Source organism: Astyanax mexicanus, chromosome 12 (assembly GCF_023375975.1).
Source record: "Astyanax mexicanus isolate ESR-SI-001 chromosome 12, AstMex3_surface, whole genome shotgun sequence".
In the NCBI taxonomy this organism is placed as follows: Eukaryota; Metazoa; Chordata; class Actinopteri; order Characiformes; family Acestrorhamphidae; genus Astyanax; species Astyanax mexicanus.
This window is the reverse complement of record NC_064419.1, coordinates 11266945-11281891: the sequence shown is the minus strand read 5'-3', so window position 1 is coordinate 11281891 and position 14947 is coordinate 11266945. Positions and strand designations below refer to the sequence as shown.

The following is a 14947-nucleotide window of genomic DNA, read 5'->3' as shown; positions in this document are numbered from 1 at the left end:
TACAAGGCCAATTCCCCTACCCACTAATTTGGACTCCCCCTATCACTAGTAATGGCGCAACACACCAGGACCATGAAGACTAGCACATGCCTCCTCCGATACATGTGAAGTCAGACTCCACCTGCTGATGCAGCATTGCCGAGTAGCATCACAGCACACTCGGAGGAAACTGCAGCGACTCGGTTTCATAGACACTTTGTGCTTTACCCTAGGAGTAATGTGGAGAGAGAGCACCATCTACCCACCCAGATACAGCAAGACCAATTGTAATCTCTCAGGGCTCCGGCAGCTGATGGCAAGCTGCATGAACAGGATGCGAACCAATCATAGTGGCAGCACCTTAGTTGGCTGGACCACTCAGAACCCCAAAGTTCTCGGAAACTGTGAACTTATTAGCTAAACTGTGCTTATTAGCTCACTGTTCATGGTCCACTCCTTTTGACATAGTATGTGTTCTCCCTGAGAACATTTTCTGTCTCCATTGTCAGTTAAAATCCATCCTGGAATCCCTCTAATTACTTCAGAGCTGAATCAGAAGAATGAAGAGTTGCACCTCTCCTCTCTCACACTTTGAGATCACACACTGTCCATCAGTTTTGATCAAAGTCCAGAGCTGGAAATCTGCTTGCGAGATATCTAGGCTACAAGTTGTGTAGGTTACGCCTGGCTTACCACTGTACATGACAAGACTGAAGTGAGCCAGTTTACAGCAGTTGGGACACCACACTAACATTTTGTCACCATACAACCAAAAACTTGTATTTTATTTATGAAAATATGTATTTTATTGAGATTTTAAGTGCTAGACGAACACAAAGTAGCACATGATTGTGAAGTGGAACAAAAATGATACATGGTTTTTACCATTTTATTCAAATAAAAATCTGGGAAAAAAGTGGGACATGCAAAAGTATTCAGACACCTTTATTCTGAAAACTCCAAAAATAAATTAATCAGTGCAGTCAATTGCCTTCCGAAGTCACTTAATTAGTTAATGAAGTCCAGCTGTGTGTAATTTAGTCTCAGTATAAATACAGCTCTTCTGTGAAGATCTCACTGGTTTGTTAGAGAACTCTAGTGATCAAACAGCATCATGAAGACCAAGGAACTCACCAGACAGGTCAGAGATAAAGTTGTGGAGAAATTTAAAGCAGGATTAGGTTATAGAAAACGTATGCTTGAAGTACTGTTCAATCCATCATCCAAATGTGGAGAAAGAATTCTACACCTGTCTCTATAAAACTACCAAACTGACAGATCAAGCAAGGAGAGCACTGATCAGAGAGGCAGCCAGGAATACCATGGTCACTCTGGAGGAGCTGCAGAAATCTACAGCTCAGGTGGAAGAATCTGTCGACAGGACAACTATAAGTGTTGCACTCTGCAGGCTACAGGTCAATAATACGAAAGAGCTAGCGCTTAGCGCGGTTAGCGGCTAATGCTAATGCTGCTATAGGCTCAGTGCTGGAGATCTAAACTGAAACTCCTGTATAACGCTGTACTTCAGTGAAGTGACTCTACTGCTCCTTACAACCTGACTGGTAGAATTCATATATAAGGCGCAGCGGATTATAAGGCACACATGGCAATTTTTGGAAAAATTAAAGGAAATTTTTAGTGCATGTTATAGTGTGAAAAATATGGTATGTTAAAAAAAAAATTAGACATTTTGGGCAGTGCTTTACGCAGCTTGATTTAGGGAGTGTTGTTGTGTCTTTGGTATCTTAAGGGCACAAAAAATATGCTTTGTGCTGCTCAAATGGGTGTGTTTCGTTTTGGGCATAACGTGAAATAAACCAATCAGAGTGCCAGTTGTCATTCCCTTTAAGAGCCAGAACTGCTCTGACTTTGGCATGTTGATATCTTAACAGTGCGGCACTTTGCGCATCTCAGCAGAGGATACTGACCTGCGTTTTCACACTATGAGTCAGCAGCTTATTTTAAGGAACAGCAATGTTTTTTTATTCTTTATCCGCAAAAATATGGCCCTTCCTCTCAAATACCATGATTTAATTAGGAGTGGGTTTTTTCTATGTAAAATCATTATGCACTTGTACTACACATGAACATATGTATTAAGAGCTAGTGCTGTATCTAACTGTGCTGCTCCATATAGTGAGCATCTGTTCACCAAATGTCACTTGATGCTTGAGTGGGTTCACTGACACTGTGTGTACACAGCTGTGAAACGTTTGTGTCGTAGTGTACCATCAGCACATATTGTGTGAAAACTCATAGAATGTCATTGTGTTGAACGCTGTCATATCCTCGGGGTTCGGTAGTTTCTGGGAGAAAAACACTATTACATGTCTAAAACGAACGCTCGCCTTGATTTTTAATTTCTTTTCTGTAATTGTTTTTTTTTTTTTACTGTATTTTTACCATTGCATGGTTGTGAGGATAACAAGCTGTGTTGTGCCCTGAGGAAATGGCTTTTTAATTTTCTTTCCAAACAATTTCCCAAGCTCTTTGTAATATTTACGCTTAAGATGTGAGACTTTTTAATAACTGCACTGCTATGGAAAAAAGTACAAAGAGTGTCATCATAGTAAATGTAAAGGTGGAGAGAAAATTTGTAACATTTTCAGCATTAAAATGAAGCCCAAATGGGGAGGGGGAGTTATAGTGAACACAGTATGAAGCAAAAAAGTTTTAATGTTCTGTTCTTCAAAACAATTCTAAAGTTTTGGCCTCAAAAGCTCTTTCTTGAAAGAAGCTTAGTAAGGGCTAGAACTTTGATGAACTTATCATAAGCTACAGAGGTAACTGTTGCTCCTCCTTTGCTGGGGTGATCCTGATGAGTGCCAGTTTCATCATAACGTTTTTGATGGTCTTTTTTGCAAACGCATTAGAGGATGCTTTCAATGTTTTCTTGGAATTTACTTTCAGACTATAATTTAATTTCTTGAAGTCATATTTTTATACATAGTTAAGTAGTTATTGCCATAATATGGATTACAATATTACTCAGTAAGGGCTATTCACTGTATACCAACTCTACCTCTTCACAACTTTACAACTAATCCTCTCAAACTAATATTAAAAGACAAGAAATTCAAATAATTAACTCTTGATGAGGCACAGCTGTTAACTGAAAGCCTGAATTTTAGGAGACTATCCCTCATAAAGCTGACTGAGAAAATGCAGAGATGTTCAGAGCTGTCATATGAGCAAGAGAGGCTACTTTAAAGAATATAAAATATAAAACATATTTTGGTTTGTTTAACACCTTTTTTCATAACTGTACTGATATTGAAAAAAGTACAAACAGTTATAAAACTGCTTTACAACTGATGCTCTCAAACACATTAAAATGACAAAACATTCAAAGCTGATATCTGTAAGTTTTGTGATTTGTGAGATTTAGGGCCCTCACTTTTGAGAATGGGTAATTGCACTGAGCATGCGCAAGAATCATTTTAAACTGGGCGGGTGTGATGCGGTCTCCTCTTAGAGTGGATGAATCCGATTCCAGGTTATGTTCAGTCAGAGAGAGAGAGAGAGAGAGAGAGAGAGAGAGCGCTCAGTCAGAAACTTCACTTTCACTACACACTTCAAGTTGTTTTACTATGAGTGAATGAGCTACTGAGCTCCATTGCTCCACCAGCAGCTCGCATTCAGTAAAACTGAGCCGGATCCTCTTTTGGAGGCTGTACGTGCGACGTAAGTACGTAAAGACGTGTGGCGTGGCCAGAAGAACTCCTGAAAAAAGCGACCGACACCCCAGTTTTTAGAATAAATCTGGTACCATTAAACACTATATTTTGGCTCTTTTCCACTCAAAAATGCTTCTGCTTTCAGTTTAGAAACAAAATAACATTGACTGCTGCTTTAAGTAAGTAACTTTCAAGAATTTCCCCTCGGGGATCAATAAATTATCTATCTATCTATCTATCTATCTATCTATCTATCTATCTATCTATCTATCTATCTATCTATCTATCTATCTATCTATCTATCTATCTATCTATCTATCTATCTATCTATCTATCTTTTTTTTTTTTTCAAAATTTTCCCATTTTCTCTCCAATTTAGCACAGCCAATACCCAACACACTCACTAGGACTCCCCCTATCACTAGTGAACCCCAACACACCAGGAGGGTGAAGACTAACACATGCCTCCTCCGATACATGTGAAGCCAGCCACCGCTTCTTTTCGAGCTGCGCTTGAAGGAAAGCGCAGCGGCTCCGGTACATCAGCTCACAGACGCCCTGTGCTGCAGACATCACCCTAGGAGTTTTTTGCTCCCTCTGAGCTCAGGAAGCTTGATGATTCGAACCTGCGACCTCCCGCTCATAGTGGCAGCGCTTTAGACCACTGGACCACTCGGCACCCCCTCAAGTAACTAACTTTTGACAAGGCACAAGATGTGAGACAGTGTACAAAGCTGTCATCTATGCAAGAGGTGCTACTTTAAAGAATGTACAATATAAAATATATTTTGGTGTGTCTAACACGTTTTTCCATATGCTTTCTTTATAGAAAAACATAACATGTAAGACTTTTTAATAGCTGCACTTCTATGGAAAAAACAAAGGGTGTCATTATAGTAAAAGTAAAGGTGGATCCAAAATTGTAACATTTTCAGCATAAAAATGAAGCCCAAATGTGGTTATATGAGTTAAAGTGAGCACACTATGGAGCAACAAAGTTTGAATGTTTTGTTATTCAGGAGAATTTCCAAGGCTTTGGCCTCGAAGCTCCTTCACCTTGTGCCTGGGTGTCTTGAAAGTTCTCTGATAAAGAGCTAATAACCAGGCCAATCAACACAGATTAATTACTCTGATATACGAGCTGCATTGTCTGGCCCATAATTGATGGCTATATTGGTGTGCTTCCTGCTCAGCTCAGATCATGAAGAGAGCGGAGTGAGGGATAAAATGGAGAGAAGAGGGAGGTGGGGGGGGGGGTACATGGGATGGGGAGGAGTGTGTTCCCACAAGGCTGGAGTGCATATCTGGGTGATTCTCATGAAGCTGCAGGGAACATGTCCAGGACAACTTTTTTTTATCAATACTTAATTCATAAAAACTCTGATATTGTGTGTAAAGTGAATAGGGAGTACTGTATGGATCAATTGTTTTCATCATCATATAAAATTATTTTTATATAAATTAAATAAAAAATATATGGAAATTCTCATTACCGTTATGTGTCCGTATCCCTTCTTCTTGTGTTGAACAAAAAAATGTACTTGATTTTAAACAAAATATCTGTGTCCGAACAATTTTTTTCTCATTACCGTTTCATGATTTTACCCCCCTATAAAAATTACACTGTGCCTTTAAATTGATCAGCTATCCCATGATGCATCACTTCAGAGACAAGCTTCAAAATGGAGATAAGGTCAGTTGGTCACTCTTCTCTCCCTTTGAGAAATCTGTGTTAATATTGCTAAAACTGTCCTCAGTTACACTGTCTATTATCATTACCGTTATGGTTTAATACTCATTACTTTAAAAAATATAAAAATAATTTATTTCATGAATATTATCACAATATAAGGCTTTGACATCTGGCAAAGTTATAGGTTGTTAGCATGTTAGCATTTTAAGTTATTTGTGAAATTGGCCAAGAGCATCTCATTACCGTTACTCAATATTCTCATTACCATGCATTGTGAGGGCCATAACTGTAATAAGAACCATTGAGCTGGTAATGAGATTCTTATGTAAGACTGCTAAAAGAGTCATTTAACAGAGTTTATTTGATCATTTATGGTAATTCATTATATATATATATATATATATATATATATATATATATATATATATATATATATATCATTTTTGGTAATTATAAATATATATATATAGATGATGGTTGTAATTATAATTATTTTCGTGTGATTTTTACTTTCTGATGGAAAAAGTAGCTTACATGCAGGTGGATTTTCCACTATTTATGTAGTACATAACAGTCTACTATTTACTATATAAAAAAATATATATATATATATATATAAATATATATATTTATATATATATATATATATATATATATATATATATATATATATATATATATATATATATATATATATATATAACAATGTCATTGATGTTTATACTCTTTTGATTAGTCTAATGATTATATTCATTTTTTGAAGACTGACAGAGATTGAACGCAAGAAGGCAGCAGCCAAGGCTAGAGTTTCTTGAGATTTGCTTGTTTTTCTGGTTCCATGGTTTGTTATACAATTGCCTTAACCCTTGTTTGGTGTTCATATTTTTGCTACTCGTTTACTTTGTTACTTGTATTTAATTCAGCAAAAACCTTGTTGAACGTTAGACATCTCATAAACTCTAGTTGAAATCACAAGACTTAATTTGATGACTTAAGATTAAAAAAATATATATAATTTATGATATTTATGATAATTGAGTAATGCAAAACTGGCAAAAAAAGTTAGATGGAATAGAAAAATAGAAATTCCAATACTACCAGACCCATCAAAAAACAACATACCAATAATAATGCACTTACTTACTTTAAATTTAAATATATAATAAGTGCATTATATCCCAACCAACACACACACACACACACACGAGGAAGTTGGAAAAGAAAAGAAAAGGAAATTTTTCAAATGAGGTATCGTTTTACAAATGTAATTAGTAAATTAATTATTTGTAAATATAAAGAACCAAACCAAGGATAAAAAACTAAAGAATTGAAATAAATAAATTAATTAATTATAGAACACTCAATATATAGACAGCTATGTGCTTGAGCAGCTATGTACTAAATACTGCAATAACCATTTAACATAATGAATAATAATAATAATAAAAAAAACTGAAATAGCTGAAGAATGATAAATAGAGTCTGTAAGTATTTGGAAAGTCACACAATTGTTGCCTCTGTACACCAACACAATGCACTTAAGGAAATGAACTGTTTCAAAATTACAGACATTTTCCAAGCAGTCTTTCCATTGTTACAGTCTCAAAGGTAATTGGGCAAACTGCCATAATTATATACCATTCAGTCATAACATTAGCACTACCTGCTTAAGATCATGTAGGCCAGCCTGTGCTTCCACAACAGAGCAGGCCGTTCCATTTAAAGCTTAGACTTTACAAGACCTCTGATTGATGCATATATAAATATTAAGCTACTTTTTTAATACTCCTTTATAATGCTCATTTAAATAGGATGCAAATCCTTTGTCTGTAGAGATCAACAAAACTAATCTCTTGAGTTGCTTTTCTGGGACGTAACTTTATTTGCTGCTTATTTTTGTGGGTCTTTTGGCTCTCAGTGTTGTCTTTAGTAAGTGAAAAGCATGCTCATGCTTGGGCTGAGGTTGTAGAACATTACATTTTTATGTCTTTATCTCTGTACTGTAAAGTGCGGATGGTTTTGTAGCATTTACTAAAACTGAGGAAAAAGTGTACAATCTAGACACTTCAGAACTGAAGTCACGTCATTCATGAACATCGAAGACCCGGTTCCATTGGGATTTATACATGCCCATGTTATGACTCTCCCTCCACCATGTTTGACAGATGTTGTGGTATCCGTTCTTTCTTCTTCATACTGTTCTTTTTCATCTTGTGCACAAAGAATCTTGTACCAGACAGAGACCAGAGAAATCTGGTCTAATCTGATGCTAACAGTTGTTTGCTTATTGAGTTGGACCCTTCGTATTTATACTCAGGAAGAATTATCAAGACTTTTTGATTTTACTAAATGTTCTTTTTTAAGGAAAGATATATCAATATTTTAGATGCATTCTTTAGGACTTTTCACCAATGCATTTCCTCTTTTTAAGAATGTACTAAATTGTTTATTTGGTCTTTGACTTTTTTGCGAATAAACATATGTAATATGCACTTACTTATACTTCAGGTCTGTTATCTCCTTAATTAAATTTTTCATAAAATAATGAGGCTACAAGCTTCTACTGATCTTTAAACTGCGATTATTTGAAGTATTTATTAGCTATTTATCCAAACACTATAGAGATGGGTAACTTAGGTAACTAAAGCTAAGCTAAGTAAACAAAACTGTCATTCTTAAAAACATTTTATTTTAACTGGATGTTAATCTACACAGATTTCTCTCCTGAAAACTGTTTATTTGGGCGAGTAAAGTGCTTCTGTTTATTTACAGTAAGTTTAGAATTCCAGATTTCAACTAAGGCTGGGTGCAGCAGCATTAGCATTAGCAGCTAACTGTTAGCCACGGTTAGCGCTAGTAAATGCCACCCTAGAGCGCTACACTGAGGAATCCTGAGCGATCTGGTAAACCAGGGTGATATTAGCTAGGGGTTCGTGCAGCATAGCTTGTTTTAATGCGGTAAACGTGCAGGCTACAGTGTGATGTACTTGTCTCTGAATGGCGAAAGGGCTAGCGCTTAGCATAGTTACTGTTGCTAATGCTAATACTGCTCCAGTTTTGAGCTGGAGAACTAAACTGAAACTCCTGTATAACGCTGTAGTTCAGCAGAGTGGCTTTACTTCTGCTTATAACCTGACTTATAAAATTCATACATAAGGTGCACTGAATTATAAGATTTGGGAAACTTTGGGAAACTAAAAGGAATTTAAGTGTTCCTTATAGTGCGAAAAATGCGTTATAAGTGCCTATAAATGGCTTCATGGTCATCTAAAAGACGATTTTTCCGTAAGATACGTGTAAAACGGAGCTCACCCAGCAAAAAAGCACAAGCTTGAGGGGGCGTGAAGGTCTCATATAAAACACACCTGCATCCACTGCAGAAAATGAGAAAAGTCGCATGGTTGGAGGCTGAATTAAAAAAAAAGACACACAGACTTGTTCATCACACAAACATATTATCTCTGCTTTTTGGCCACCTGCCCACATGAGAAATTAGGTTTTAAGTGGCTGCAAACAGAGTGTTTGGAAAATGATCTCCAGGGTGGAGATTTTTTTTTATGTCAGCACATGATAGTGCACTGTTATTTTTGTTTCATGTGTGTGGAACGTGTTTGCTTTAGAGCATTGCATGTCTGAAATGACTGATAACCAGACTGATTCTGTTTTATATGCTCAGTTCATTTTTATTGCTAGTATTGCTTTAACCTTGTTAAAAGTCCCTCTATAAAGAGAATATACAAATCTATAAATGTGCAGATTAGTGCTAAGTTTAAAACCTTGTTGGCCTGGGGGAAAAGACTACACAGTAATAGTGAGTGAGTTTATTAATTGTACTGTATTTTTTGCACTATAAGGCACACTTTAAACCGTCAGTGAGCTATATAACCTGGTGCTCCTTATGTACGAATTTTACCAGTCAGGTTGTAAGGAGCAGTAAAGCCAAAGTGCAGTGTTACACAGGAGTTTTAGTTTAGTACTACAGCACCGAGTCTGGAGCAGTATTAGCATTAGCCGCTAACTGCGCTGGGCACTAGCTCTTTTGCTGTTCAGAGGTAAGTATTACCAGCCTGTAGCCTGCTCCTAATCCCAGCTAGCACTGCTGGAGCAGTATTAACCGCTAACCGCGCTAAGCGCTAGCTCTTTCGCCATTCAGAGGTGAATATTATCGGCCTGTAGCCTGCTCCTAATCCCAGCTAGCACTGCTGGAGCAGCAATAGTCGCTAACCGCGCTAACCAAGTTAAGCACTAGCTCTTTCACCGTTCAGAGGTGAGTATATCAGACTGTAGTCTGCATGCTTACTTTGATAAAACAAGCTACGTGGGACGAACCAGGTTAACCAGGTTCTGCAGTGTAGTGCTGTCAGGTGGCATTAGCCGCTAACTGCGGCCAGCGGTTGCTGTATTTAAACAGAATCACTTGACTCACCCAAATAAACAGTTTACAGGAGAGAAATCTGTGTAGATTAACATCCAGCACTCATTCTTTTTAAGAATTACAGTTTTGTTTACTTACTGCATCTTAGCTTTTTTTAGTTAACCCCACCACCAAGTTGCTAAATTAAAAGAAAAACCTTCCAAGTGTTGAATAATGTGCCCTATAATACAGTGCACCTTTTGTATGAAAATAGACCATTGATAGTGCACCTTATAATACAGTGCGCCTTATAGGCTGAAAAAACAAGGTAAGTGAATTAGAATGTGTCTGCTAGAAATAATTTAGTTTGGCATACAGTTAATTTATTTGAATGGTATATATTCATGTTTAGCTTCATGTAAAACCAACAGATACTCAAAAACATGTTTTCATTGTAAAATGTAGTTATGGCATAATTCTGCATTATGGGTGACATACCAGATTTCAAAGAGGACAAATTGTTGGTGCACGTCTTGCTGGAGCATCTGTGACCAAGACAGCAAGTCTTTGTGATGTATCAAGAGCCACGGTATCCAGGGTGATGTCAGCATTGTAGAAACGATATTTATCGTCATATCGCACAGAACTAGTATGACCCATCACTGCTTGTTAGTTCTTTGTTTTTTTATAGTCTTTCTTATTTTTAGTTTTAGTGTCTCTTACTGTGAAAGTGTTTGTTTTTTTTGTGATGGAAAAAAAATCTGATTTGCATTAGCATCCTGCCTCACAAGCTTTACAAGTAGTTCATTGTAATGGAGAAATAAACAGTGAAATTACTGTTTTTTTTTTCAGTCTTTTTTAGACTTCCTTCTGCAGGTCAGGGATAAAATTGTCTTCTTTTAAGACGAGGCTTTAGAGCCTGAGAGACTTCAGATGGTCTGTGTTGTGCTGTAGCAGTGACTGGAAAAATTGGAGATGTTGGTGGGGTGGAGAAAGTGCGAGAGAAAGCAAAAGAGAGAGAGAGAGAGAGTGGTGATCTATATTTAAAAGTGCTGAATGATTTATTAATAGCTTCTTCAGTATAACGCAGTGCTAAAAATATAAAGGCACTGCAAGGGAATTGGGCGGAGCAGGGCGCTATGTATATACGCATGTGTGTGTGTGTGTGTGATTGGAGGGAGTATGTTCTTCAGTGTGTGTGTGTGTGTGTTTTGTCAGGCGTGTTCTTTAAGGTCACAGTGTGTGTAATGAATGTGTAATGGTGTGTGCTGGAATGTGATTTTGCTGATTCAGCTCCAGCCTCTCTCTCTCTCTCTCTCTCTCTCTCTCTCTCTCTCTCTCATGCTGAGCTGGGTGTGATTCAGCAGTGCTGTGCATTGCTGCTCTGGCAGGACAGGTGTACAGCGGAGGAAGAAGCTGCTTCTTATTTAAATCTGTTGCAGTTTTGACCTACATAGGAAAAACATCCCACTCTGATAGGTTTTAAGAGCTGGGCAACTGAATAAAAAGCCATCTGGGATGATGGCAGAGGCCTGACCACATCACCAGCACTGATAAGGACAATAATGAGACATTTAAGGTATATAAATATATATATATACTAAATATACTTACCTGGTTGTAGGGGTGTAGCAACAAATTCTGGGCCCTGTACACTCTCAATGTCAGTGGGCCCCTATCCATGCCTGTACACAAGGAACATGAGCAAAAAAAAAAAAATCAGGATTTTCATTGGCTCCTTTCCCTACTCGGGCCCTGGGTAGTCAGGTCCATTTTCCTCCACTACCAGACCCATGCCTGTTTGTTGTCTTTGGCAGTGATGACATAGTTACTTTGAAAAAGTACTAATTACTTCTTTAATGTCACGTCTTTGCCCTGTTTCCTGTCTGTCCTCATGTCTCTGTGTGTGACCCCCCATGTGACCAGTGCTCCTGTGTGTAATTTGTAGCTCCGCCCCCTAGCTCCAGGTGTTTCTACTTCCCGTGTGTGTTTCCTGTCTATTTATAGCCCTGTGTTTCAGTCTGTATTCGTCGGTCTTTGCACTAAGCCCTGTTGTTTTGTCTTTCCGCCTTTCATCCTGTTTTTTGTCCTAGTTCTTTGCTCCTTGTTTATTTCTTGTTTATTCTTGTTTATTCCCTTGTTCTATTAGTTTATTCTGTCTTGTTATAGTTTCTTGTTTGTTTCTTTGTTAGCCTTACTGTTTGTTTTTGTTAGCTTTATCTCTCGTTTGTTCTGCTTTATTTCCTTGTTTCTTTGCTTGTTTGTTTATTTGTTTAATAAATAATCCCTTACCTGCTTTTACGTGCGCCTCCACGTCTTCCTGCCTGCCAACCCTGATATTTAAAAAGTAAACAAATTACTTTATGGATTATTTGATTTTAAAAGTAACTTTCAAGTAACTTTCAACAGCTGTCGACAGCTAAGATAACACAAGTGGTCGTACTAAAACAACAAAAAGGAGCGAGAGAGAGAGACAACTACACTTCTATACTACAATTCCCAGAATACATTACGTTTCTCAGCATTAATCTCTTACTTTCCCAACAACTGTAAACATCTTTCTCCTCCATCCTTTCAACGCATCAAGACAGACGCTACAATATCTTTTTTACTAAGGAAAATGACAAAAAAGTAACTTGGAGAAGTAATTTTAATCTGATTACTGGATTGCAAAATGTAACACATTAGATGACTTGTTACTGAAAAAAAAATGTCAGATTACAGTAATGCATTACTAAAGTATGTGTTACTGACATCACTGGTCCTTGGTTGGGAGGATTCCTGGGAGAGTGGAGGTCATGTTAACTCCTGTTCTTGGAGTATCCTTGGAGCTCCGGCTGTGCCACAAGATGTGGGAGGAACTCCTTACTTGAACACCTGTGGGAAAGGAAAGAGTTAGAACAAATATGTGTCTATACTTACCACCTAAAGATATGTCTGAAAATCTGTTTGTAAATCTGTTGTAAATAATGTCGACATTGTTGTATGTATATACAGGGGTTGGACAATGAAACTGAAATTGGAGCAGCCTGGTGGCCAATCTTCATTAATTGCACATTGCAGCAGTAAGAGCAGAGTGTGATGGTTCAATTAGCAGGGTAAGAGCACAGTTTTGCTCAAAATATTGCAATGCACACAACATTATGGGTGACATACCAGAGTTCAAAAGGAGGACAAATTGTTGGTGCACGTCTTGCTGGAGCATCTGTGACCAAGACAGCAAGTCTTTGTGATTTATTAAGAGCCACGTTATCCAGGGTAATGTCAGCATACCACCAAAAAGGACGAACCACAACAGGATTAACTGTGGACGCTGTAAGAGAAGGCTGTCTGAAAGGGGTGTTCAGGTGCTAACCCGGATTGTATCCAAAAAATATAAAACCACGGCTGATCAAATCACAGCAGAATTTAATGTGCACCTCAACTCTCCTGTTTCCACCAGAACTGTCCGTCACCACAATCAATTATTGTGCTCTAAAACCAGGTGTTTCAGTTTCACTGTCCAACCCCTGTATGTTTGTATACCTTAAAGGTACCCATGCTGCTGGGCGTCAACAAACTTTTTGCACTGCTGAGAGTCAGGATTAATTCTGGGTAAGGGACTGATGTGTAAAGGGCTGGTCTTACTAGTTAAGAGTCCCATGTTTATGCTCAGATTTGTAGTGATTGCAAATTATGAATTATTATTTATAAATTATGAGCAATAAATACACTCCCGGCCAAAAAATAGCACCTGGATTTAAGTAAGTAAATGATGTGGGGTTGAGGCTGCAGCTGGTCAGGTTTAGGTTCAGCAACAGTATGTGCTAAAAGAATGAGGTCAGCTGACTACCTTTTCTTCCCTGAAGATCACGTACATATTCCTAGATGAACAATGTCAGGATTCATGGGTCTGGAATTGTGAAAGAGTTCAGAGTTCAGGGAGCATGAGATCATCATTTTCACGGATTGAGAGAGAGTTCACCACAGAGTCCAGATCTTAACCTCATTGAGAATCTTTGGGATGTGCTGGATGGAGAAGAGCTGCTTTGTGCAGTGGTCAGACTCTACCATCATCAATGCTACTGCAAGATCTTGTTGAAAAATTAATCCAGCAACACTGGATTAAAATAAATCTTGTGACGTTGCAGAAGCTTATTGAAACAATGCTTCAGTGAATGCGGGCTCGTCTTCGTGTGGCAAATCCATGTTTTTTTTTTTTTTTTTATCTTTCCCAACAAATATTATGATATTTTAATGCTGTGCTCATAAACGAGCTGGATGAGGTTGGAAACAACATGGAGCTTAAACGAAAGTGTACTCTTTGCATTGGAAGTTTAAAGTTTATACAGATGATTAAAGAAGAATCTTTTCTTTAAAAAAAAAGTAAGGGAAAATTGATACAAATGCAGAGATTAGGAAAAAAATGGTACCAAATAATAGAAGAACTGAAAGTACAGGGTGTTCTGTACTGGTTGTACAGATCAATAATTCTGAATTGGCAGCTCAATTGTAGCAGCCAGTCACTAGAAGAGATTTCCGCCAGCATCTGAGCAAGACTTTGTAGACTTCTGAGGAGCACAGACTTTGAGCAACTGCAAATCTACAGTTGTAAAAAAATCTCCTGAAAACAGTCTACAGTGTTTTTAACATGATTCTATAGAAAATTATGGGTGGTCATTCTTACTGATCTGTTTTTTTCTTTGTCTTTTCCTCCAGTATGAATATTTCAATGCTGTGCTCATAAACGAGCTGGATGACGTCGGGAACAACGTAGAGCTTGGAGGAGAGTTCATCCTGCAGCCCAATGACCATTTCAACAACCTGTCTGTTAACCTGAGCCTCAGCGTGGTGCAGGTCCCAACCAACATGTACAACAAAGGTAAGTTCCAACCAGTTTAAACCAGTCTCACTCTAATGTTCCAATATTTTTTTTTTTTTGCTCTTAAGTCCGAGTGACCTAATAGTAAGTATCGACCAATACCAGAATCTGAGACTTTGGCAATGCAGAAAAAAATAAGGAACACATTCAAGTTCAAGTTGTCCCTTATGTGTTTTTGAAAATATATATTCTTGTCACGCCCTGCTCTGTTTCCTTGTGTTTTCTCCGTTTCCCAGTGTGTTTCCCCAGTTATTTTCCATCACGTGTCTGTAATTTGTAGCTCCGCCCCTCGTTACCTGTCTTCCCAGGTGTTCATTGTTTCCTGTTAGTGCCCTTTTGTCTATGTTTATTTGTCGGTCTTTGCACCTTCCTCTGTCGTTTGT

At 37.8% G+C, this 14947-nt stretch overlaps 1 protein-coding gene across 1 annotated transcript in view; it reads left to right on the top strand.

Moving 5' to 3' along the window:
* cacna2d3a (calcium channel, voltage-dependent, alpha 2/delta subunit 3a) overlaps positions 1–14947 on the top strand; it is a 413801-nt gene that overhangs the window by 142048 nt on the left and 256806 nt on the right. Inside the window, exon 5 of the mRNA XM_049485574.1 lies at positions 14402–14564. Within this exon, the coding sequence (XP_049341531.1) occupies positions 14402–14564 (163 nt within the window). The remainder of the gene's footprint in view (positions 1–14401; positions 14565–14947) is intronic.